Here is a 27,986-nt window from a genome sequence, read left to right as displayed (position 1 = left end):
TTGTTTTTCATGTCTACATATTTGCAGCTGTCTGCCGCTAGAGGACTATGTCGGTGCACCAGAAACAGCATGCTGTAAATGAGTTTCTAATCGCTGAAGAGTTTGTCCGTACACAGAACACAATCTCCTTCATCTTGACAATGCCAAACCACACACAAGCTCTCTCACATTCGCAACAGTCTGATGCCTCGGGTTCACTGTCATCGATCATCCTCCGTACAATCCTGACTTGGCACCATCCGATTTATCTGTTTCTAAAACTTAGAGAACACCTCCGAGGACTTCACTGTGGTAGTGATGAAGTGGTGCAAGCAGAGGTGAGGCTGTGATTGTGAGCAAAGTCAAACATTCTACAGTGACAGTGTCATCAAACAGTCTCTCATTGGGAGAAACGTGTTTTTCACCAGGGTGGCTATGTTGTGAAATAAATATGTAGACATGAAGAATAAAGATGTAGAATGTTAATAAAGTCCATTTTATTTAAGCAGCCTTAAGAATTTTCACATAAAAAATTTGAAGCTATTCTTTTTCAGCATACCCTCACACTTTTTACATTTGGTGAGGCAAAAAGGTAATGTTTAAAACGTTGACAGTTTTCTTACAGACAATACAGTTATGCTTCTTTAGTGAATTTCTGTTTCTGTTGCACTGTTGAGTCATGCAGTTCACCACTTCCACAGGAGTGGAAGATGAAATAGATGTGAAATGATTTACAAACGTCAGCCAAAAAGTAATGCCTTCTAAATAAAGTTTATTAAGTGAAACACCTGGATTTGGCACTATTCTGCAGAGCTTCTTCCCCAATCCGCTGCGGTAGTAACTTGGTGTATCAACAGATGCCAGTACTGCAGTTGCTTGCAAAATGGTCAACATTGACGTTCATATTAGGCAGTGCTCTGTGATAGAATTTTTTAATGCAAAAGGTGAAACGCCCATTGGCATTCACAAGAGACTGAAAAATGTTTACAGTGATTCAACATTGGATATCAGGACTGTTAGACAATTTGTCCATCACTATAACAAAACTGAAGGGGCAAGTACCATCAACTGACAAAATAAGGAGTGACAGGCCGGTGATGGCAGTGACTTGACACAACATTCAGTGAGTCGATGACATCATACGTGGTGACTGGCAGGTGACTGCAGAGGTTTTTTATCGCATTACCTCCCTCAGTAAAGGCAGCGTGATGATGATCATTCAGCAACTGAGACACTCAAAGGTTTGTGCTACTTGGTTACAAGGAATGTTAACTGGCCAGAATAAAGAGACAAGAAAAACAATTGCCTCCCAACTCTTGCAGCACTTCTGTCTGGAGGGAGAGGAGTTTATGGGAAAAATTGTGATTGGAGATGAATCATAGGTTACTCTTTGGCCCAGAATCGTAGAGGCAGTCAATGGACTACCGTATTTACTCGAATCTAAGCCGCACCTGAAAAATGAGACTCCAAATCGGGGAAAAAAAATTTTCCCGAATCTACGCCGCTCCTGAAATTTGAGACTCGAAATTCAAAGTGAGAGAAAAGTTTTAGACCGCCCCTCCAAATCGAAGCAAAGTTGGTCCATTGCAACATGAAACACAATTGAGGTCGAATGGATGAAGATACAGCTACAGTAGTTTGGTTCGAGTCGTAAGCTTGACAGTTAAGCTTTAGCAAGTAGCCATTGCTGTGTCAGGCGCTTCTTTTTTTGCATGCTTCGTCTGGTTTGAATCGATTGCTTATTTTGCTTTGATCTGATAAGTGTCGTTCTCTTTGTTATAGGGGTTTACGTCACTCTAAGCTGAAAATGCATTACTATACTGCGTCATGCATTGTTTGTCGCATTCTGATAATGAGTGTTCACGACCTGTCGCCGCTCGCGGCATGGCTTGCTTTTGTGCGCGCTACCGCGGCTTACAATAAAAAAAAGAGAGGAATTGTCTCATAAGCGAAACAATGGCATGATACTGCTATTTGTTGTTACTTACACTGCTGCTTTCTTTGATAATGATCAACAAGAACCAAACAATAGACTGCGTATGATAGAAGATGTTCTGAACAAGAGTTTAGCGAAAATTTTTCTCTGTTTGAAAATCTTTGCAGATGCCTCTTTAGTACATTAGATTCTGCACAGAAATTAGAGTCATCTTATATTTAAGAATCTAGTCAGTTGCCATGCTTCATTTCTGACTGTATCACTATTCAACATAAGAATAATACGAATATAAACATGACATGATATGTATATTCTTCTGCGTTTGCTGTTGTCTTACTCTAGTTTCGTAGTTTATTAGACAGACAGGCTTTAAATGAGATAGCAGCAAACACGAAAGAATACATGGCATAATGTTTACATTCTTCTATCTTTTCTATTAATTTATTTACTGACGCAGAGGTTTTGGCGCCACTATTTATCTTTGTGCTTGCAAAGTATACCTGTGTTGCGCTGCATGTATTTGATGGCAGAAGTTAGTTGTGGCGACACCAGCAACATTTTTCAGAACTTCCACTTACTTTGCACTCAATTCTAAGCCACAGGCAGTTTTTTGGATTACAAAAACCGGAAAAAAAGTGCGGCTTAGATTCGAGTAAATACGGTAACATAACAAAAACTCACACAAGAAGAAAAAGTTCAAAACTGTGCTATCAGCAGGGAAGTTATGGCTGCAGTATTCTGCGAAGCAGAGGGAAGGGTGCACATTAAATTTGGTCCAATATGCCAGAACCCTCAAATAACTTACGGCACATCTACATTGACTTCGACCAACAAAAGCTGTTGTGGATATTCTTCTTAATTGCACGATGATGCGAGGCCAGACATTGGTTGTCACACCACTGAAGACATTAGAAAACTTGATGGGAAGTCTTGCCACATCCCCCATGCAGCACTGAGCAGGCATCATCAGACTTCCATCTGTTCGGGCCACTAAAAGTTGCTCGTCATGGCATTTACTTTGAAGGTGAGGAGGCCATGAAAACATCTGTCCATCAGCGGCTTTGGAAGAAGGACCGTGCGCTTCACCATGCTGGTATACGTGCCATTGGTAAAAGATAGACCAAAACTGTGGAAATGAATGTAGGTTCTATTCAAAATTCTTAAATTAAGTGTCAGTATTGTGGTGTTCAACCTATGTAGTTGCATTTTGAGATTCTTGGCAAATAAAAAAAGGGGGAAGCATTACTTTTTGACTGACTGTTGTACTAAGCTTCTATAACAAATGGCATCCATTTATATCCATAATGTCTGGCTTTTACAATAAATAAGCATTTATGTTTTATGACTTTTGCTTACCGAGTACAGATACCAAAACAATATTAAGATCAGAAGCAGCACATTGGAAAATGTTGGTGAACGAGAAAACTCTTGTAGTGGGTGAGATATTAACATTTTCTCATCTCAAAATCTTATACATTCATTGAGTTTTAGATCTGAGGACCAACATACATTCTAACTTTCAGTATGTGGACGTATCTCTGAAAGGGTTTTGAAGAATGCTTGGTGCTCAGCTTTGTGTAATTTTTTGGTTTAAAATTCTCACTTTTCAAAGTCATTCCTTTGTACTTCATCAGCAGAAAAACTGTAACTGGTTTTGAGATTATGTCAAAACAATTTATGAAACTGAACAGAAAACAGAAGAAAGGAAGGACCATAAAAATAATTTTTCATGAATTTTTACCCATATTTTTGCAAGGTATTTATTTTCACTGATGTTCAGGCACTTGTATGCAATGAAACAAATATACAGGGTGAACGAGAACCCTGCAGACAAGCTTTCGAAGGTAGTAGTATGAACCAATCCAAATTGTCTACTAAACATGATATCTAAAATGTGTACGTTAAGAGGTATGAGAATTTGTTCAGTAGAAGAGATGTGTTTCACAGTAGCGAAGAGGAACTAGTGGTAGCCGCCATGCTTACTGGACTTTTTTCTTGTTTTCATTCACATTGCCACCTACGAAAGTTTGTCAGTGGAGTTCTGGTTCACCCTATATAATGATGCGTCTCGTTTAATTCATAATAATTTAATACCGAAAAATACTCTCAAACAGAAGAACGTTCGCATCTGCTAACCATATCACTCTGTAACTTCAACATGCAAATTCACTCAATCTCGAAGAATATATTCATGAATGTTTTTGTATTTTTTAAACAGCTTTGCCCATGGAATGAAATATTTCTTCCTTTCACTTATCTTTTGGAGCAAGCAAACACTTCACAAGATTTTATCATTGTAATAAAGACACTCTTACAGAAAATACTGCAACTAAGGCAAAGTGAACATTGAAACTTCCTGGCAGATTAAAACTGTGTGCTGGACCGAGACTCGAACTCGGGACCTTCGCCTTTTGCGGGCAAGTCTCTACCACTCTGCTGTAGAGTGAAAATTTCATTCTAGAAAGTGAACATCATTGCAGATGTCACCTTTAAATGAATGCTGCCTGAGTCACTTTCAGTGTTATTTAATTGCAGTCCAGTAGGCAATTAATTATTACTACTTCATTCATACATTTGGTCGAGCTCTGTGACAAAATAAAAGCCTGTTTGTTGTTACACCGATTGCATTTCAATTTTTGAATTTTTTTTATGCATCTTCAGTAGTGAATTTTTGTGGTCCTTATTCGCCGCCTGTCATGAACCCACGTATGGTTTGCACGTTTTCATTCTCTATGTAGAACTTCATATCTGTGATTTTTGCGCCAATATCTACTATACTCGTGTTACACTCTTTATGAGAGACTAACTGAGAAACTGGCATTGCCCAGTTATTTATTTATAGCTATACCTGAGACTTTGCATTTGTGGAATTTATGGCTTGTAAAGCATTTTGTTTAGAGCTTGGAAGTAGTATGATTGAGGGACGTGAATGAAGAGCTATCTTGTTTCACTAATATTGGAGAGAGCCACATAGTGCTGCCTGTTTCAAATGCAACTGACATTAAGGTCCATATCTACAGCATGCAGCATCTGGCCTTGTGCTATATTTATGGTCACGGCATACCATAAGTTCACCAGGCCTTGAACACATGTGAAGCAAAACGGTAAATTGTTAGGAAAAAAACTAACTCAGCTGTACCACCTTTCTGTCAAGATTTCTACTTCTGTGATGTTACATTGGAGAGAAGTAATTTTAAGCTCTGTGAGTGAATGGTTCTGGAAAATGAGATAATGCACAATGCCTTCACCCATAGTTTCGTCATGCCTTGCTTTGGAAGTAATTTCCAAAGAGTAAGTTAAAGCCTGATGTTCTTGAGCTGCCTCATGATCTTCAGTGGATTCTTGAGACAGCATAGTCCTCAGTCTTTTATGCATTTCTTTGTATTCAGAAAGTATCAACCATTTTCTAGGCATTTTAATTCGTAAACAAAAGAAAATCAAAATATAGTGAGTAGCTACTCAAACTTAATAAATTTGTTTTTCCTAGAAAAGAATACAAATAAAACTTATCAAAAGAAGCCAAACAATATCAAGTTTTTAATACACAAATGGCCAAGTAAATCCAGTGTTAGTTTATATTTGTAAAGATAAGATTGCAGCACTTAATTCTGTCACTGGTGTAAGTTTCCAAAAATACATCTGTCCCTGAGTTTAAAAAACTAACAGCACCATCTATTGGTTCCTAGGTGTAATATGCCATGAGGAATAAACACTCATATTACTAAGCTGAGCAAACGATTTGAGATAATACTTTAAATTATGATATCAGTTCTTTTCTCTGTTCCAGTTTTGATGAAATAAAGCCTATACCTTGCTCCAAACTAGCCTCATGTTACCTGCGGAAAACCCATCAAAATTGGTCTGTTAGTTTTGGGGATACGCACGTTCAAACAGACACACATGGTGGCTTTACTGTTTTATTTTTGATATATATGCCATCATATGTTGTTTTTTATACGCTGCTGTGTGGGTCACGATATGTTGTAAGCACATAATATAACTTTTTATGTTGTTCTATATGGCGTTTTTTGTAGAGAAGACAAAATCTTTAGAAATGTTGATACAAGGGTAAACCCAAAAGAAAGGTCTTCGCAGTGTTGGGAACACAGAGAAAATGTCTTTGCTGCTATTGGCCACATTGTTCTGATTGGTGCTCCCCCTTCTCCCAACTGAGCATGCAGTCGCTTCTCTGGAGATGCCCAGTTTCAGCTTTGCAGCCATCAAGAAGATGCCACTCCCAAATAAGTAGTACACTTATTTGGTTTTTGAATGCAGAAGGTGTTGAACTGATTTAAATTCATCACCAGTTGATGTAAGTGTATGGAATGTCATGCACAGATGTCAAAAATCTTCAGAACTAGAGTAGAGATACTGGAGTTCATGATGAACAAATTAGTGAGTGACTGCCAATTTCTGACTAGATAGCAATGAAGGTTAAGCAAACTGTGTGTAAAGGTCAATGGATCACTCTGGACGATTTGTGCATTTTGGCTTCTGAGATTTCTCAAAGTACCATTCACAGAGTTTTAATGCAAAAGCTGCAGTATCAAAAGGTGTGCATAAGAGGGGTATGGTGAATGCTGAAGGGAGACCATAAATGCCAGTGAGTTGATTCTTCCCATGAATTTCTTTGTTGCTATGCAGACAAAAATGACAACTTTTTGCAATCAGTTGTCGCAGGAGAGGAAACCTGGACTTCTGCTTTACACCCGAGACCAAACAATAATCATACAAACTGCAGCTTTCCTCCTCACCCAAGTTGCAAAAAATAGACACAGTCTACTGGTAATGTCATAACAGCTGAATTTTGGGATCAAAAGGGGGTATTACTGGTCAAATTTGTGCCTGTTGGAATCATAAGAAACACTGGCAGATAATGTGAAAGACTGAATAATTCTACAAGCAATTCAGAACTGGAGAAGAGGAATGCCGAGTGAGAGCATAAGCATACTCCGTGACAACACTCACCCATATGTTGCCCATCAAACAGTGGGTCTCCTGCAGAGTTTTGAATGGAAATTCAGCACCTGTGCATGCTATAGTCCGGTCATGGCACCCACCTTTTCCCTAAGTTTAAGGAACATTTGGCTGGAAGGCAGTTCAGCTCCAACAGTGAAGTGAAAGATGAGGTTCAGTGCTTCCTCAAGGATGTAGTGGCAAACTGGTATGACATGGGCATACAGAAAGTGTCACATCATCTACAAAAATACATTGTCCAAAATGACAATAATATAGAAAAGTAGATAAATACTCAATCTTTAATATAACATAAATATTATAGAAAATTAACTTTTTTCACTAAAATAATAGGAAACTCTACTGTTGGATTACCCACATATGAAGGGCTTATTTCAATAGCGGTACAAGTCCATTACCTCCACTTTTCTGTCTATAATGCTTCTGAAATTAATGAGCCAAACAAACAGAAAGAAAGGTTCATCTCTAGCAAGAAGCCATATGCTTGAATATTTCTGGTATCTCAACTGCAGATTTTTCAGCACTCATTTAAGTTTAGGACTGTATCTCAATATGAACAAAAATGGACTTGTACCGCTATTGAAATAGGCCCTTCATATATCATCTGTGTGAGTGGGTCAATACTGGTAATACACTGAATGTCAAAAATGGATATATCAAAAAGAGTGATTCTTATTTCAAAAAAACTGGATAAGTGCAAGTAGTACTCATGCTCTGAGGGTTGCCGAATTGTCAAGATCCTACTGTATTTTGGAAGTAGTGTTTTTGCACTAAAGTTATTTATACAGTGATTGTAAACTCTGGTGTTTGTGTTAAGTATCACTGGTATTCCCAATTTCAGCTGGAGGAGCAGATCTCACAGCTGTCTCTCAGTCTGTCAGACAGTGAAACTGTGAGAACCGATGTTGAGCACCAGCTGGCGGACACGAGGGAGGAACTCGAGGCTATGAAGTCGAGACTGACGCTGGCGGAGAAGGTGACGGGAATTCCTTTGTTACAAAAATGCACGACCATCGCTGGGACATGTGCCTTTCTTCAGTAGCCATTGCCGCACTCGAGAACTTTCTATTTGGCACGTGGTACTTGCTTTAGAAAACAAAGCACACAGCACTGTTTCACTCACTCTGCTGCCTGCTAGCAGGTAAGTCTGTTACTTCTGCACTGGTTGTTATGCTTGTGAAACCTGATCTGTTTATAGGTCTGGCACATTTATCTTTCTCTCTTCCTTTCTCGTTTTAATAGTGACATTGCTTCATTGGTGAAATTTACTCAAAACATAATAAAAACAAATAGATGCATAGATAATCTAAAACCACTTCTAGCACATTTTTGTCTGTAATGTCACATCACTTTTCTGCATAAATATCTCATTGTTCTGTACTGCCAATAATAAACTTACTTTGTGTGCATTTCGTCACGAGAGTCTGCCGAGGTGATTTTGTGACAAAAGCAAAGTTGCTGCCCATTCCCATATAAAACTACCTTTCACCAATTTTTTCTACAGATTTAGCCAATTTTATAATTTTGTAAAAACATTTAATGAAAAGGAAGATTTATTGAAAAGAGTTACTGTCACCAGTAGTCCTGCACGGTGATCTCTCATGTCATTTGTACCTCAAAAGTGATGGGATGTTTACATGTCGACATATCAACAGATGTCGAAGATGTCGACTGCTCTCCTGTAAATGGTCCGAACGCACAATATGCCGGGAGAAACTCAAGATTCAGAGCAAAAGAACTGGCTGGAGGAGCTACTTAAATATCTTTGCCCCTGCACCTTTTCTGCTCACTTCCTCCACCGTTGCATCTCACTCCATCCCTCAGATGGCAGAAATTGGGAAGAATTGGAAGTGTTCGATCAGATAGCAGAGTTTTTTCAGCACCTATATGACGACCTTCGAGATCCTGCGGCACAGGGGTGAAGTAGTGGCAAGAGCTCCACTTTTGAACACGAGAAAACTGTATAGACGGTAGCTGTGTGAATTGATCCCACTTTGTCACATAAACCATTTTAGCAACAGATGTCAGTTGGGTTGTGGTCCTTTTTTATGAAGCCACTCAGATGAAATGACACTGTAGAAATGTCACTGTTACAACAGCACGCATTTACAATTACAGACACAGGGTAAGGTTGCTTCTCAAAGGCAGAAGACAGGGACATGAGGAGTAGGGGTAGGGGAACTCACTGGCCCTCATGGTTAATTCTGAAACTGTCTTGTTTTTCCAGTCACTTTTTGTGCTCCTTCTGTGCATGTGCCCGTGGCTGGCATGTCTTGCCAAGTAGTCAGTATGGTCTTGGTCCACATGCTTCCAAACTATACCTCCAACAACAACAACAACAACAACAACAACAACAATCCCACACATGCACACACATACACCCTGTCCCCTATGTCTCTCTTGCTTTTCATCCCTTTCCCTCCCCCACCCATCCACTCACCCCCGTCCACTCTTGCCAATGCTGCCCAACAGGTGCAACTTTCTGTGAATGAAGTGGGTGGGATGTAAATGGATGAGATGATGGGAAGAGGGAAGGGAGAGATAGAGAAGAAATAGAAGGGAGAGAACAGAAATTCAGTGCGAATGGAAGTCCACACTGGTGCAGGCAGGCATTCGTTTGGTCAGTCAGTCACAGTTGCATGTTCTTTATGGGAGTGTCGCTACATTTACAGGAGAGCAACAGGAGAGCATTGGGAACACAATAATAAATTATTGGTGACTATACTCCAATTAATGTCACACAACATAACTCAAGCTTGGCTGGCAAGCATTTGGGAAGAATTCAAAAGTATTCAGATAAAAAATGCCAGTAAATCTGAAGAAAGCAGTATTTGATCAATGCATTCTTCCTGTGATGACGCATGGCTGCGAGACATGGACACTGAACTCATTTACAAAAGGGAAACTCAGGACAGCACAGAGAGCCATGGAGAGATCAATGCTGGGCTATACAAGAAAGGACAGGAAAAGGGCAGATGAGATCCGGTCTGTGACGAAGGTTAATGACATCTTAGAGACAGTAGGTTCCTCGAAATGGCAGTGCGCTGGCCATGACGCAAGAAGAAAAGACAACAGATGGACGAAGCTAGTACTGGAGTGGAGTCCGAGAGAGCACTGGAGGCCTGGAGGAAGACCACCAGACAGATGGGACAAAGACATCAAGAAGATCGCTGGTGACACCTGGCAGAGAACTGCCCAAGACCGTCCCACTTGGAGAAGACTGCTGAAAGCCTACCTGAATCCACGACTCGAAGAGGCCACATCATCTAATGATTGAATTGGCTGATGATTATGATGATGATGATACTCCAATTAAAATTACTTTATGATACAGGACAGCGTCGAAGAGCAGAATTGCTGGCTTGTACACGACGTGCTACATTCTCGTGCTTTCGATAGTTGTGTGTACACAAAAAAAACAAACAAGTTGTCTACTTACTGACTATTGCCACCATCTTTGCAGATAGTTGAGAGGGCAGTGGTGGTGGCGGGTCTTGCTATAGCGACGACAACACATTAAGATACCGTAATGAAATATTATAGACAAATAAACCAATAAGATGAGCAGTCGGTCATACATGTGTTGCAAAATTACAAATAATCTAAACAATTGAGAAAATTTTCTGGATGTTACTGCAAGCACTTTATCAAGGATAGTCAAATGATGTGAGGTGGTGTTCATAATTACACTGAAAGCTTGCTCAGGTTTTTCTAAATTTTCTTCTATCAACAAATAAAACCAGGGGATAATGATTATATAAACTTTCAGTCTTTTATGTTCATGCACCTAGAAATAAGGTAACAGAGCACTTAGTTTGTTAAATTGACAACAGGATTAATACTAGCGAAAATTGAAGTCTTTTCTTTTTTTTTGACTACGTCGAACACAAGTTTTTTAGAAAAAAATAACAAACGAGCTTAAAAAGTTGGAACCTGTATTTGAACTTGCAACTTTTCCAGTACCAGTGCAGTGCTTTATAATTTGAATAATGCTTTCTTCTAATCTTCACAGGTCTTTTAAAATGTAGAACCCACATTTATGACTTTATAGATACTATATACATAAAGATACTTAAAAATTCACTACGATTTCAAGCTTCAAAAAATGTCAGAGCAGGTATTCGTTACATGTGTTGTGTGCCAAACATGTTAAGTTACTATTTGTAAGATGAGTAATACGAAACATAGTATGTAACAAAACCACACAATACTGAAGTATAAAAGTTATACGATTATAATTGTAAAGGCTATGAGGACAAACAAAATAAGGTATAATGGCAAACTATTGTGGTAAAAGATTGTCAAGATGAATGTGAGCATTTGGGTTGAGGTCAAGCAGTGTGTTGCTAAATCATGTGAAGCTTAATGTTAGGAACGTGCTTGGCTGTAAGTAATCATTGAGAATGAGTACAAGACAAAACAGAATAAATGGGAAACATTTGGCCTATTTGGAGCACTTGAGGTTAATAAGCTTTTACTTGGGATCAGACATGACATGCAAAGCTGCATGCAAGCATCTACATCTACCCGACAAGTCACCTGACAGTGTGTGGCAGGGGGTACTTCTGGTGCTGCTGACTGATTCCCCCTTCCCTGTTCCACTCAAGAATGGTGCATGGGAAGAATGATTGCCAGTAAGTCTCTGTATTGGCTCTAATTCCTTGAATTTTTCCATTGTGGTGATTTCATGAGATGTGTGAGATGAAGAAATGTGTTATACAACACTTTTAAGAAAGTACTCTCTTGAAATTTCAGTAGTAAACCTTTCCATGATGCACAGACACCTGTTTTGCAGCATGTACCACTGGAGTTTGTCAAGCTCTTGTGCCGACCAAATGATCCTGTGACAAAAAGCATCATTCTTCATTGGATCTTTTCTGTCTCTTCTAGTAGTTGTACCTGGTATGGGCCCGACTTTGATAAACAATAATCAAGAATCATTCGAACAAGTGCATTTTAAGCCACTTCTTTTGTGGATGGCTTACATTTCCTTAAACCTCTTCCCATGAATCTCAGTCTGACATTTGCCTTTACTACTATTTGTTTTATGTGGCCATTTCACTTAAAGTCACTCTGGATAGTTACTCCTAGATATTTTATGGTAGTTACAGTTTCCAGAAATTTGTCATCAACAGTGTAGTTGTACAGTAGTGGATTTCTTTCCCTCCGTATGCACAATATGCTACATTTACCCTCAAAATTGTAGTTGCATCTGCTGATTTCATTCTCTTAACAGTGATGTGTTGAGTTCTGTCTGCAAGGGAGTCTTGAATAGAGCAATATTTCATTTAGCATTGCAGAGTGGCAGTTTCTCGTCGGCATGACATTCTTCATTTCAACAGAATTTTGCTGTCAGCACTTTTTACCCTTTGCTGTTTGTTCATGGTATAAATGAAGTTCACAAGTCCAGCAACTTTTTGCACAAAAAGAGAGAGTCTAGCAATCTGTCATCATAAGCCATTAAAAATGAATAGGAATGGCAGAAGAGAATTCTTAATACCTAACTGACAGATACTGCAGATTTGCTGTGGAACAACATTACAACACCATCCATAAATAACTTAAAGATTTAGTTGAGGATGAAAAACCAAAAAACTTACAGTGATTCATGGATGGGATTCACTGTTCTGTACATTAAGAAGCACTTTGTGCTTCATTTGCATGCATGGAGCATGTGATGAAATTGGTTGTATGAACATCAAATTTTCTTTAGTTGAACACATTAGTATATTTTCAATATAATAGAGGGAAACATTCCACGCGGGAAAAATATATTTAAAAACAAAGATGATGTGACTTACCATACGAAAGCGCTGGCAGGTCGATAGAAATACAGGCAGACACATACATACACACAAAATTCAAGCTTTCGCAACAAACTGTTGCCTCATCGGGAAAGAGGAAAGGAGAGGGAAAGACGAAAGGAAGTGGGTTTTAAGGGAGAGGGTAAGGAGTCATTCCAATCCCGGGAGTGGAAAGACTTACCTTAGGGGGAAAAAAGGACGGGTATACACTCGCACACACACACATATCCATCCACACATATACAGACACAAGCAGACATTCCAGCTGCTTGTGTCTGTATATGTGTGGATGGATATGTGTGTGTGTGCGAGTGTATACCCGTCCTTTTTTCCCCCTAAGGTAAGTCTTTCCGCTCCCGGGATTGGAATGACTCCTTACCCTCTCCCTTAAAACCCACTTCCTTTCGTCTTTCCCTCTCCTTTCCTCTTTCCCGATGAGGCAACAGTTTGTTGCGAAAGCTTGAATTTTGTGTGTATGTATGTGTCTGTTTGTGTTTCTATCGACCTGCCAGCGCTTTCGTATGGTAAGTTGCATCATCTTTGTTTTTAAATATATTAGTATATTTTCAGTATTATGAGAAGGAAAGTTGCTACTAACCATATAGAGATGCTGAGTTGCAGATAGGCAAATCAAAAAGATTCTCATAATTATAGCTTTCGGCTGTTAAGGCCTTTGTCAACAACACACAAGCACACACACAAACACACACACACACACACACACACACACACACACACACACACACACAAACTCACTGTGAGCAACAGTACCAGTGCATGATAGGAGTGGCGACTGGGTGGGGATATAGAGGAGGCAGGAGTGGGGAGGGGGAGTGATAGTTTGGTGGGGTTGATGGACAGCGCAGTGCTGCAGGCACTGAGGGCAGGGGAGAGGTGTGGGTGGGGGTGGGGGGGGGGGGGGGGGGGAAGGAGAGAAATAAAAAAACTGGGTATGGCGGAATGATGGTGTGCAATGCTGAAATGGAAACAGGGAAGGGGCTGGATGGATGAGGGAAAGTTCCGACCTGCGCAATCAGAAAAGCTGGTGTTGGTGGGAAGGATCCATATGGCACAGGCTGTGAAGCAATCATTGAAATGAAGAATATCATGTTTGGCAGGGTGTTCAGCAACAGGGCGGTTCACTTGTTTCTTGGCCACAGTTTGTCAGTGGCCATACATGTGGACAGACAGCTTGTTGCTTGTCATGCCTACATAGAATGCAGCACAGTGGTTGCAGCTTAGCTTGTAAATCACATGACTGGTTTCACAGGTAGCCCTCTCTTTGATGGGACAGGTGATGTTATTGACCCAACTGAAGTAGGTGGTGGTGGGTGGATGTATGGGACAGGTCTTGCATCTACATCTATTAAAGGGTTATGAGCCATTAGGTAAGGGATTGGGAGCAGAGGTTGTGTAAGGATGGACAAGTATATTGTGTAGGTTCGGTGGACAGCGGAATACCAATATATTTCCAGTTGCAACAGTTTTTGATGGAATTGAACCTTAGAGTATGGAAACTTTATTACCGCAAATTATGTTTGTTAAGTCAAGCGGCACCACTGGAATGATTTTTTCATTTAAAATCCACTATTGTTGAATTTATGAACAAAAAATGAAAGCAAGTATGGAAATTAGAAAATCCAGAATGGATTGCAGACCTTGCATTTTAAGTGAACTTGATTGGCCACTGCCCACAGTAAGACACAGTGAGTAGAGAAACAACTTCTTTCTGATTTGATGGAGGATGCATTTAAAAAGAAAAAGAAAATCGCATAGTGAAAGGGACAGATTCTGACAAAAAAACATCTTCTGACTGTAACAAAGGAAATGCCAGACTGGAATGAGGTAGCAAATTTAATTAAAGCACTAAGCCTTAAATTAGATAACCAGAGACAAGAACAAAGAGCAGATTCAGCTTCTTTAAGACAAGAACTAAATTCTAGATTAGATGCTAAGTTAGAAGCACAGAGTGCTACTTTAAGTGAAAAGTTAGAAGCGCAGGTTGAAGCTTTAGATTTTAAGTTTTATGTATTAAATGAGAAAGTGGAGAATTTGCGATTAGATTTAAAGAATGAATTAAGTAATGCCATAAGACAGGAAATGAATATCTTGAAAGAGAGCACAGATCGAACTAAGGAAGTAATACCGATTAGTCAATCGAAAATTCCGGGTGTTCGTACACTCGATTATTCAATTGTAAATGCCTGAAGTTAATATATGAGTTGTTAGTACACGTGTTGTCAGTCCACATGTAAATAATGAAGGATGGAATGTCGGGAAAAAAATGGTCAACTTCGACATAAATGTAAGTAGTTTGGCTGAACCTTTTTGATTAATTATAGATCGAGAAGTTGCCAAGAGTATAATATCCAGAAACATTGTGATTGTTGCTTTCTCCAAACCTAAAGATACTGACAAGGTTATGGATGAAGAATTCAAACTTGTCCGTGACAAAGTTGAAAACAGAACAACTTTACCTGAGATTGTGTTACCTAGTAAAGTGGTGATTGTTTTGCCGTGGGGAAAGTTTCACACAAAATTTAACAAGAAGTACTGGTCTGCGCTTGCTCAAGTGAAGTTAATATCAGATCCATGGGATCCAGGCGGGGCCACGTATTCCCCAGGGATGTTAACATTCTGTGTTAATGGGCGGAGTGACGACCATTGGTTCCTGAGTTGTTTTCGGTGTTACTTCCACATTAGTTTTCCTACACCGAATTCTCTTCAAATATTCAACTATTCTGTAATTTATGTAACCTCTTAAACTATCCTATCATGTTATTATTTAAGTGACCGAATATGACTACAAGATAGTGACTAATTTAAGAGAATCATGAATGAAAAGTGATCTCCAAACATGGAATGAAACAAATAGAAAATAGTACTAGTCTAAAGGTAATATCTAGATGTCAAAAACTGAAGAAAGTACTTTGTGTGTGTATGAAAAATAGTATAAACTGAATGACTAAACAATTATGTTATCGTGGTGTATAATTTTCTATTTTTATAGGATAATTTTAAACCTTTTGTGAGATGTAAAATAAGTGAGAGGGTTTGTATCACTTTTGGAAAGGGTGGGTAGTGTAGGTACAAACATGACTAACACTACACACACACACCACACCTTTCAGACAACCCTTGCAGACAAGTGTAACTGATTCTTCCCTATTTGCCGTTCCATAGGAGTTGCTAAGATCTTTCTTCGAATGTCTGTTCTGTAGGAGACATTAAATATCATACCACCTTCGGCTTCTCAGTCAAGTATCGGCAAAGTAGGGATCCTGGGGAAGAGGGATGGGAAGGGTTTTCTTGTCTTTGGGGCTATCTTCTTTCACTTCTTTGATCTTAGCAACCATTTTTATTTTTTCCTTTCTTACTTCTCATCTGAGTACCGGTCTATCTTTCCCTCTTTCCATATGCATACACTTCTATCGCTGAAGTCCTTCTCATTCTCCGTGGTTTCCTATAACCTACAGCTTATTTCAAATAAGTAGGCCGAAGAATCAGGCTGCATGAACACAAATCGCCATACACACAAAGACACAAACAAGAAAAGTACAGTTTGAGAGCTTGTAAGAACCATCAAGTGTTGTAGGGGGAAGTACGTGCACACGCTAAAACATGAGCACATGATATTATAGGTGAAGGTTCTACATCGACTAATTTTTGGATAGTGGGACTCTCTGATAACCTAAGTAAAGATGATATACCCTTTGATATAACCTAAGTATATATAATAAGTAACGAATAATATATAGAGAGGTTGAAAAGTAAAGAAGGACTCTAGGATATGAAATGAAGTATTAATGAGCAATATTGGAGATTGAAGTAGATTTTTTATTTTACCGGATAATATTTAGTGACAGTAGACATGAAGATTTATGCTAGGGTGATGAACCATGGGGCCTACTCGAAAAGGATAAAGAGGCGGCACACCCAGCTTTTCGTGAATGGAAAAAATAGAAAAAGAAGAAGGGCAGATAGGCAGACCAATGAGAGGCTGACCTATATTGTGTGGGCAGGGGCAGCAAGAAGGGGATTGACCTGTACCGTAGAATATAGGAAGAATAAAGGGGTGTACCTACCAGAACGGCAGGAGAAATATTGCCTATAGATTAAACCCATAGGTAAGGGATAAGTACTATTCCTAAGGGAAAAAGGACAGTCATCATCATCATCATCATCATCATCATCATCAGCCAATTCAATCATTAAATGATGTGGCCTCTTCGAGTCGTGGATTCAGGTAGGCTTTCAGCAGTGTTCTCCAAGTGGGACAGTCTTGGGCAGTTCTCTGCCAGGTGTTAGCAGCGATCTTCTTGATGTCTTTGTCCCATCTGTCTGGTGGTCTTCCTCTAGGCCTCCGGTGCTCTCTCGGACTCCACTCCAGTACCAGCTTCGTCCATCTGTTGTCTTTTCTTCTTGCGACGTAGCCAGCCCACTGCCATTTCAAGGAACCTACTGTCTCTAAGATGTCATTAACCTTCGTCACAGACCGGATGTCATCTGCCCTTTTCCTGTCCTTTCTTGTATAGCCCGGCATTGATCTCTCCATGGCTCTCTGTGCTGTCCTATGTTTCCCTTTTGTAAATGAGTTCAGTGTCCATGTATAGTGATAGAAATCACATATATGGTTGGAATTATTCTGGTAAGTTTGAATTCATAATGCCTCTAGCATTATTAAGATTTATGGATGTTGGAAAGAACAGGCTCATAAATTTTCTCCAGGGTTCCTCCAGACCACAGAAAGCTGTATAGGGCAGTACTAGTCCATACAAAAAAAGGAAGGAGTAGCATAAAGGATTAAAGCTAAAGGATAAAATGTTTAAGGGTCCATGACACCTGGAATTTACGAGTGGAATTGAAAGAGGGAGCTTATCCTGTGAAGTTCAAGAATTTATGACAAATACATATATATCTAGAATTATGGAGTAACTGAATATCTCAGAGAAGTGGATTGTTGTTAAGTACAGTGTCAATGTACATATTGAATATGTATAAAATATCGAGTGTTCAAGCTATGGGGAGGGATATGTAGTCTCTCGACAATTTCGGTGCAAATTCTAGAGACTCTATGCTTTCCACCTTCTCGAACACCCGATATTTTACGTACGACCGTGAAAAATGGCTTTCTGTGTACCCGGGGTGAACGTGTGTCAAAAGAATGCGACAAGGTGAACAGCTGAACAGTGCGGGCAAGTGGTTGCCCCTCTTGTCACAGAAGTTACATGACCAGCACTAGGAGCAAGCACGCCTTACTCTGTGACGGTGCTACATCAGTCATTATTGTGAACAGTTAAACTGTGTAAAAGAAAAGAAAAGACACTTACTTTTACTTACTTACTTACTGGCTTTCTAGTGTTGTGGATGGTGGACTTGTGAGAACCTTGAGAGATTTTTGGAACTATATTTATCGTAAAAGTAATCAATAGTTTATGACGGACTGGAAGTCATTGGATTTATGAAATATGATTCATTGATGTGAAACTGTTATATGCTGTTGTGTTTGTAGAAGTGAAATATAGTATGGTTGATTTAAAAGTATCCTGAGTGCACACAATCATTTTAAGAGTAGAGAAAATGACTCCAAACAGCATCATATCTTCGGAGAAGAAGTTGGGCAGATCGTCGCAGCCGGTTATCCTGAGAAGAAGATCGACAAAGCACCTCCAAGTAAGTCCAATGATGAAGGGGACATGTGAGTCTTGCATGCCAGCACCTCATTGCTTCCTCTAGTCGCCGGAAACTGCCAGATCATCAGCTCATGCAGTAAGTGAAAGCTAGAGAACTGGACAGAGTTGTGGTTGTGATATTTTATTACTAGTTTCTTTTGTTTCATAGAACGTCGAACATACAAAATACAAGACATTTGAAATATTACTGTATCACCTCGGGGAGCATTAAAAATAAACACCAGTCCTAATTGCCCAATTGTAAAGTGACCTGTTTCCAAATTACATACAAAAATAACCACAATTTCAGTATACATATAATTCGAAAATGATGCTTTGCTGATTAACATTGTTCTTATGTGAGAAACATAATATAAATGTGAAAGTAATACTGTAACTAATCGAAAGAAATGTAGCACATGGTCAGAATGTACCAGTAAACCTATCAGTATAAAATTACTACAGCAAATTAAATAGAACATATAAATAAAGCATGTTAATTGATTCTCTGATATATGTTCCACTAAAATTCGGGCACTAGTTGATTTGTTATAAACAAATTTAGAAATGTAATTGTTACCTGTAACATAATTAGTCAGAAAATGTTATATTAACTCGTAACTAAGTTGGAAATAGGTTCACCTTTTTCAGCACTGAGATTGTAAATTTTTAGCAATGTGTAGCTCATATTCAGTTTAACTTTTAATTGTGATTTTACATAAAATTGTAATTTTCATTGTAGGTAATTGTTAACAAAAGTATAAGTAGAGGTCACGCAGGTGCCTTGGAGCACTCGTTTTTTGGCTAGGGTTGCGAGCAAATGTATTGTAGGAACACTCGTTTGTTGATTGTTGTGAACTCTGTGTCATTTGATGTCAACTTTGGGTACATGTGATGTAACCGGTACAGTTCACCAGGATCGGACACCAGAGTCCTAGAAATATATTGGTATTAAAACTGCAGTGTAATTTGGAATTTATTTGGAAGTCTTCCGCAATCTTTTTCATAGGCTGCAGAGCGACTTGACATGAATCCAGGAATTTTACAAAACCCAAAAAAAAGTTAGTTCTCACTAAACAACTCTCAATGTTGGTAGAATTGACGTGAAAACATCAGCGCATCGACTGGGCATTTCACTCAAAACATTTGCAACGCGGAGGTGGGAAAATATAAACATCTCACATTTCAGTTGGATTTTACAGTTATTTTTATTATTAAAATCTATAGCACATTGTTGTTGTTGTTGTTGTTGTGGTGGTCTTCAGTCCTGAGACTGGTTTGATGCAGCTCTCCATGCTACTCTATCCTGTGCAAGCTTTTTCATCTCCCAGTACCTACTGCAACCTACATCCTTCTGAATCTGCTTAGTGTGTTCATCTCTTGGTCTCCCTCTACGTTACCCTCCACGCTGCCCTCCAATACTAAATTGGTGATCCCTTGATGTGCTCAGAACATGTCCTACCAACTGATCCCTTCTTCTGGTCAAGTTGTGCCACAAACTTCTCTTCTCCCCAATCCTATTCAATACTTCCTCATTAGTTATGTGATCTACCCATCTAATCTTCAGCATTCTTCTGTAGCACCACATTTCGAAAGCTTCTATTCTCTTCTTGTCCAAACTATTTATCGTCCATGTTTCACTTCCATACATGGCTACACTCCATACATATACTTTCAGAAATGACTTCCTGACACTTAAATCTATACTCGATGTTAACAAATTTCTCTTCTTCAGAAACGCTTTCCTTGCCATTGCCAGTCTACATTTTATATCCTCTCTACTTCGACCATCATCAGTTATTTTGCTCCCCAAATAGCAAAACTCCTTTACTACTTTAAGTGTCTCATTTCCTAATCTAATTCCCTCAGCATCACCCGACTTAATTAGACTACATTCCATTATCCTTGTTTTGCTTTTGTTGCACATTAATAACTCTTTAAGACATATTACAGAAACAGCATTGATAGAAGTCACTACACTGTGAGGCTGATGAAAGATCGAACATTGAGCAGAACCCGTGATTTCTTGAACTGTGATGTAAACTACTAGAGTCGTATGAGACATGGTGAAGAATAGCACTAACCTTTATGATGACATGTAGTGACTACGTTGTTGTGAGAGCAGCTTGCTAACACTGTCGGTGGCTTATGTACATCGGGCACTACCGAGCTTAGTGCTGTTCAGCACTCCGACACAAAACTGCCCGTCAGCTTCCTTAGATACCTGCTTCACGGACAGTGAGATTTATGCTGTCTAATACATCCTCCAATTTACAGCCAGTTATGCAGCTGTAACAGTGCACCTGCTTTAAAACAGGTGGATATGCATATAATCCTGTGACAGGAGAATCTTAAAGAATATTTGTCGGGAAAGTTTGTCCGTTGCTTAAGGTCCAGTTTGTAACTCAAAACTCCACAATGAAACACATTTTTTCATATCATGTAATTTTGTCTTGACTCAATTCAAAATAGCATCAAAATTTCAGATAAACTCCTGACATTTTTTGTTTCAGACAAGTCCATTACAAACTGACTGATAGTCGATTACAACTGTCTTGGCCTCAGACCAGACACTTTTATAAAATTATAAAGAAAAATTCAGTATTCACAAAATGACGTATTCTCCATAAACAAATAATACGTCTGGAATTATGATCCTTGACAAACAGAAAATTTTTCCTGTACAACATTTTCCAAAGTGTTATCCTATTTTAGCAATTAGATAAGGAATATACAAATTTCGAAAAAATTAAATAATCGATTTTGTTTCTTCCATTTACACAAGTTCCTATATCAAAGTACTGTTGGTTTATATGTTAATGTTTCCCTAAAATCACATTAAAGCTTACGAATGTTTTAAATATTTACATTTTGGACAATTTCAATGTTTTTTTTTTTTTTTCAGAAACTTCTATTTGATAACTCTACAAATCTTATACAAATAACCTGTCTTCCACAATTTTGAGGTATTGTATTGACTGAAGAGTAACATGTATACATGAAGTTTTTCTTTGTTCACAATTGATGAACTTTGTCTTCTGCAGGTCATTGAACTACTTCAAATAATGTTCACTAGTTATTAATGTGTGTCTCAGAAAGAAATATTATTGTAAATATATTATTCAAATATTTCATTTGAAGCATGTATCTGCTGCTCGTATATAAATCTGTTGTTGGGTATTTCACTAGCCATGTGTCCCAATGCCAGGTACCTCATTTGTGAGGTACATCCTGGAGATGTGGTGTAATGCTGTCTCCTGATTGCAATGTTTTACATGCAAGATCAGTAGGAAACTGTACTTAGTTCATTATAACAGTAAGTCATTACGGAAGAGTTTTATATTCACCAGACTGCATAACACAGCTTGTCTTGCATCGATGCAGACTCTGAAATGCAAATTTTTGTCTCTCTGCAGGAGCTGGAAAGCAAATTCAGTGAGACGACAGCTTACACTAACATGAAGCGTATGCTCGCGAGCAAGAATGAACAGCTGCGTGAGCTGCGATTGAGGCTGCGTGCCCTGGGAGAAGGAGGAGGCAAGAGCAGTGTAGCTGATGGCGATGCTGATGCTGATGCTGAGGGAGAAATGTCGGAAGACGAAAACTGAGTTCGGAGTGGAGAGATATCACCTGATATTGCATTGAGACCTGAAAATGGAATGTGGATGTAACAGGTCTCTGACGGAAGTACTTAATTTTTAGAAGTGTTATCTCACTAGTGTTACATAGTAGTCAAACAATCTGTGTAACATTTTGCTACCACAGTAATTGTTAGTTGCACATAAAAATGCTTTGCACTGCTAACTGATTATAAGTCTAAAATGTGTGAGGAAATCATTGTTTCTCCAAAAACTTTATTTAATAAATAAGACCTGACCCTCGCTCATGTCAAACCTTAATCCTTATGACAACACAATGTGAATACTGTTGTATCGTGTAAAGTCACCTCAGGTGCCAAATGAATTGCAATAGAAGATTTTCACTGTAAATTCATCAAACCACAATTTCAGTTCTCAAAATTATTTGCAATTATGTTCAGTGCACATTTAGACCTGTCTTACAGAACAACAATAGAATTAATGTTATCAACATCTGCAATTCCTATTACTCAGAATGAAGATAGTGAAAATTAGGAGCACTCTAAATTTTGTGGTGACAGCAGCAAACAAACACAGAGTTAGTTCCGTTTACTCTTAGACCAAAGTAAGTGAAAAAATGGCACTAATAAACAACGTGTGTCGTTCCTGACTGCTTCGCTACTATATTTCGTTTTCCACTGTTGACAACATCAACAATGTAACAGTTGTGGCCCTGTAGCTGTCCGATATGTGTGTGTTACACCAAATGAACTATCTGCAACATTTAAACGTGAGCATCCCCGGAGTACAACTTCACGAAACATTGATACCTTTGTGTGTCACTTCTGCCACAGCACCTAATTGTTACGCATAGTAGAAGTAGGTAGCAATGTCAGAGACAAAGGAAAACTTTTCAAATGTGTTTGTCTGCTCCTGATATCTATGTATATACATGATTTTTTTTTCTTTTGTGCACATCTACAGCAAAGTTCCTTTGGAATTATATGAGTTTCGATGGCCTCCTTTTATAATTAATTTTAAAAATTGGCACTTCAATTTATGATGTTCACATATCAATATTATGATTGTTAAATAAAGCAGATGCATTATAATGAATGTCCACATTGCTGTTACTTTCTCTATGCAAAAGCTGTGTCTGTATAGCTCTGTGTCTTTCATTCTGACCCATTAGCATTCTCCTTCTAGACATACCCTAAAACAAATAGTTTCTACATAATAAGGGAAGTTTGAGGTCTTAGTAACTGAAAATGGAAAAATTAAAAATTAGGAACTTACTCCAAATTTTCTGGTAATGGCAGCAAATGACCACACAGTTACTGTTACAAAAAAGTGAGTAAAACAATAAACACCAAAACACAATGTTATTTACAGACCCTGTAACTATGATATGTTGATTTTTCACTGCTGACAGCATCATCGATCTAGCAGTTGTCACATTGTAGCTATCTGGTTTGCATGTTTTACTGAAAATGAACCACATAAACGTGAAAGCCCCTAGAAAGCAATTTCATGAAATGTTGTTACTTTCGTGTGTCATTTCTACCATAGCTCTTGGTTGGTGCACAGGGCAGATGTTGGTAGCTCTTCAATTTTCAATGTTCAAGTATTGGAGATTTTAATGCATAATAGAGAATGAAAAATCAGTATTATGAATGTGAAAGCTTCTACTTCCTTTTGCCATTCTTAACAACTACATACACACTTTATTTTTTCTTTCTCCACATCTATGGCAGAATACCTTCCGAATTATATATGGATCGTTGGCCTCCTTGTACAATTAATATTAAAAATCAGCATTTCAATTTTCATGTTCACATATTAACATTATGATAACTAATAATACAAGGAGCATTCAATAAGCAATGCAACACATTTCTTTCTCAGCCAGATTCGGTTGAAAAAATGCAGAATTTGTTGAGGAAAATTGTGTAATATTCCTGAGTCAGCCCCTATAGTTTCATGAAGGTCCAGTTGGTGGCAGCACTATACGTAGCCTTCAAAATGGTGAGTGTAACAAAGGTGCATTCCAAGCAGAGAGGTGTCATTGAATTAATTTTGACGGGAAACCGGGATATTCAGAGGCACTTGCAGAATTCATTCAAGGTGATCAACAGATCACAATCAAACACCTCTCTGTTGGTTGTGCTGACACACTCGTCCACCAGTTGGGGTACCCAAAGGTGTGTACCTGCTGGATTCCTTGCTACCTCATGCACCATAAAGAGTAACGAAGGACCATCTGTGTGCAACTGCGGGGAACAGTATGTGGATGATGGGGCAGTTATTGATACAGGAAGACATTGGCTCCAACGTCAATCGGTACAATGGTACCATTTGGGCATGCAGGTCATTCCAGTAAGGGTCTGTAAAGCTGTCCCATTGAATGGAGACTATGTCGGAAAATAGGGTTTTGCAGCCAAAAGGGTGAGAAATAATATGGTGTTCTGGAATCCTGAATAAAATCAGAAAAAAAGGTGTCTCATCACTTGTTGTTCGTACCTTGTAATACATAATTTACTTGCATTTCTCTGCTTATGACTATCAGATACAGTTTTAAAAAATCTTGTGTCTTGCACATCACTAGCAAAAAATACGTTACAAATGTATGTATTTTATTCCCGTAGATTTTGTGTTCTACAAAATGCTTCAGTGTTTTTATTTAGTGAAGAGAGTGATTTTGCTTCAGATGCCTTAATTAATACCGAACCTGTCTTGACTCAGTTGTGTGCCACTGAGTGTGCATGTGGTGAATCTCATCCCATTACAACGTGTACCAGACTAGACACCAATCACAAAATGCTTCATTGTTTCACTGCTTTGTAGTAGTTGTGGTCAATATAAAAATCCTCCTTCCAGCTGATCATAAAATTATTTGTTTTGCGCAATTCATTTCCAGTGAATATTCATCCAAAATTTGTAAAGATTTGTTATGAGTTTGCTCATTCAGTTTCAGTGGTTAAATACATGGTGAATTCAAACGTGACCACAATTCCCTTGCTAGTTCGTTATATACCAGCAAACCTTCAAAAACAAAAAATCAGGATATTCCGTCTTAAATATCAGGAGAAATCAATGCTCAAAAACCGTGGCTCATATCTATACCACTATGTAATGGTAAGTCATCATTTAATGTTGTTACCAAAAATCTCGAAAAGTAGTCAATTACTTCAAATTTTTAGACAATTCTGCAATGAACGTTTGGACAGACATAGACTACTTACCATAAAATACACACTGTGTTCAGAAATTCCCATTACAAACTTCTAGGACTTGGACAGGGGAATGAGTACATAACTGAAAACATGTTGGTAAACACAACCACTTTTACAAGTAATTTATTAGGTGTCACCCAGTACATCACTTGTTTTAAGATTCCACTAATTAATAAACAAAGAAAAAAAGGAAACTTAATCAGTTTTCACAAGCATCACAGACACTCTTCGAGTTTGGGTATACAGCATCCCCTTGGAGCACCGCAGCCATGCCCTCTCTTGAAGCCATTGCATGATTGCGGTGCAAACCATATGTGATGGAGTTGGATGTTGTCGATAATGACCTTGATAAAGGCAATGAACAGCTCTTCCTTTACTGTGAGCTTCACCATACAGAAGGATCATGGCAGTGTATTCTGCAAAAGTGTACACAGCGTGTTGGTCTAACACTCACAGACATGCGAATGAGGTCAGAAAGGTTGGGTGGATGTCAAATGATGATGTCCAATCCAATGTAAGCACGCCCCCCCCCCCTCTCCCACCAATACTACCCTGTTGCATATCTACCTAGCTAACATGTTTTCAAACAGCTGTAGCACGGAAACGTTACATTCTGGACATGGGTTCCAGTTCAAAATATGGTCTACTCTACAAATTCTAGAAGTCTGTACCAGGAAATTCTGATGACCTTGTATATGTAATGTATAGAGGGGAAGCATTACTAGCAAAAAGCTCAAAAAGTACTTGACTGACTGACTTCAAATTTTTACACGATAGTCTAAAAAGCTTTGAGACAGACATAGGATACATAATCTCAAAAATTCTTTGATTTAATTCAGATTTTGCCATGACACTCTAATGAACATTTGGACGATGTAGTGTTGTTACTAAAAGTTTCTAAAAGTTCTTGACTGATTTACTTCAAATTTTGACGCAGTACGCTAATAAACATTCAGCTGGACATAAGCGTGTGATACATATGTAAGATGCTGTGACTTACCATACGGGAAAGCGCTGGTAGATAGACACAATAAAAAACACACAAACACACACACAAATATCAAGCTTTCATAACCCACGGTTGCTTCATCAGGAAAGAGGGAAGGAGAGGGAAAAACGAAAGGATGTGGGTTTTAAGGGAGAGGGTAAGGAGTCATACCAATCCCGGGAGCGGAAAGACTTACCTTAGGGGGAAAAAAGGACAGGTATACACTCGCACAAACACACATATCCATCCACACATATATGTCTGGAGAATAGGGGGGGGGGGGGGGGATATGAAACGAATTGGAATCAATTTCCATTAATTTTGCGACCACAACTGCTGAGGTATGTGCTGATGCATTGTCATGATGGATATTTTTTTTTTTTTTTTTTTTTTTTTTTTTTTTTTTTTTTTTTTTTTTTTTTCCCGGTCCAATCGCCGGGATTTTTCTTGCAGCTCAGTTTTCAAACAGTCCAATAACGTTGAATAATATGCACCTGTAATAGTTTTACCCTTTTCCAGATGGTCAATGAGGATTAACCTTTGCGAAGCCCAAAAGACAGTCACCATAACCTTTCTGCCCGAAGGAATGGTCTTCGCCTTTTGTGGTGCAGATTCTCCCTTGGTAACCCATTGTTTAAATTGGTCTTTGGTTTCAGAAATATAGTAATTTATCCATGTTTCATCGACAGTGACAAAACGACGCTTAAAGTCCTGCAGATTCTTCCTGTACAGCTGTGAACCATCCTTGCAACACTTCACACGATTTCGCTTTTGGTCAAGCGTGAGCAATCACGGAACCCTTATTGCAGATAGCTCTCTCATGTCCAAATGTTTATGCAAAATATTATGTACCTGTTCATTCGAGATGCCTACAGCACTAGCAATCTCACACACCTTAACTCTTCCGTCATCCATCACCATATCATGGATTTTGTCAATGATTTCTGGAATTTTAACCTCCACAGGGCGTCCAGAACGTTCAGCATCACTTGACCCCATGCGGCCACTCCGAAAATTTTGAAACCATATATAAACTGTTCTAATCGAAGGTGCAGAGTCACCGTAATGTTTCTCAAGCTTGTATTTAGTCTCCTGAGGCTTTTTGCCTTTCATAAAGTAACGTTTAATCACCACACGAAATTCTTTTTCCTCCATTTTTTGACAATCACTCCACTTCTTTGATTCACACGAATGCCAGACACAAAGAAATAGATGAGTATGGCTCTGGAACTTAGTGTGCATTCTTTCCAAAATTGCTACTAACTAGACGTGACCCTAATATGTGCCGGTGGTGCCATCTCTCGGACTTTGCACGGAATATTCAAACGCCCCTCGTGTACCCACCCACTGCACTTGTTTGAACTGGAAAGGAGAAGCGGCCTATTGATAAGGCTTAATGGGACAGCCATGCAACCAGTTCCCAGCTTCGACCTTTACCCTGATCCAAGCCAGCTCGCCACTGTCTCGCCCGCGAGTGAGACAGACTGGTCAGATGCTACACCTAAGAATACACAGTGACAACAGGATTTTCAGGTGATTCCAGTGGCACCAAAGTTGTTGCAGCTTTCATCACTGATCTCCCTGTTACGTTGCAGCTATGAGCAGTAGCCTGAAGCCTGTTGATTGTGACCAACATGGCATTCAGTTGTTCCCATAGAGTGCCCAGTTCTGCTTGAGTCTGCATGAAACTAGCATTGACCCTATTTGTGGGATACTGCCCACTCGTCGCTTATAGGGTGCCTAAAGGATGGGAGATACGATACTGCATGAAGAGTTTGACAGAGCACTGAAAGACCTGAGTCGAAAGAAGGCCCTAGGA

General features: G+C 39.0%; 1 protein-coding gene across 3 annotated transcripts in view; it reads left to right on the top strand.

Annotated features, from left to right (window-relative positions):
- LOC124552734 (leucine zipper transcription factor-like protein 1) overlaps nt 1-23,062 on the top strand; it is a 59,534-nt gene extending 36,472 nt beyond the window's left edge. For 2 of the 3 annotated variants that reach the window (XM_047127076.1, XM_047127077.1), the window contains exons 6-7: nt 7,734-7,868; nt 21,785-23,062. In XM_047127076.1, coding sequence (XP_046983032.1) covers nt 7,734-7,868; nt 21,785-21,976 — 327 coding nt within the window. In that variant the 3' untranslated portion in view covers nt 21,977-23,062. Of the gene's footprint in view, nt 1-7,733; nt 8,034-21,784 lie in introns of all 3 variants that reach the window. The other variant, XR_006967971.1, reaches the window with a different exon arrangement.
- The last annotated feature ends 4,924 nt before the right edge of the window (nt 23,063-27,986 follow it).

Source organism: Schistocerca americana, chromosome 10, assembly GCF_021461395.2.
Source record: "Schistocerca americana isolate TAMUIC-IGC-003095 chromosome 10, iqSchAmer2.1, whole genome shotgun sequence".
Taxonomy (NCBI): Eukaryota; Metazoa; Arthropoda; class Insecta; order Orthoptera; family Acrididae; genus Schistocerca; species Schistocerca americana.
The sequence above is the reverse complement of the archived record's forward strand: the minus strand, read 5'-3'. Positions and strand labels throughout refer to the sequence as shown.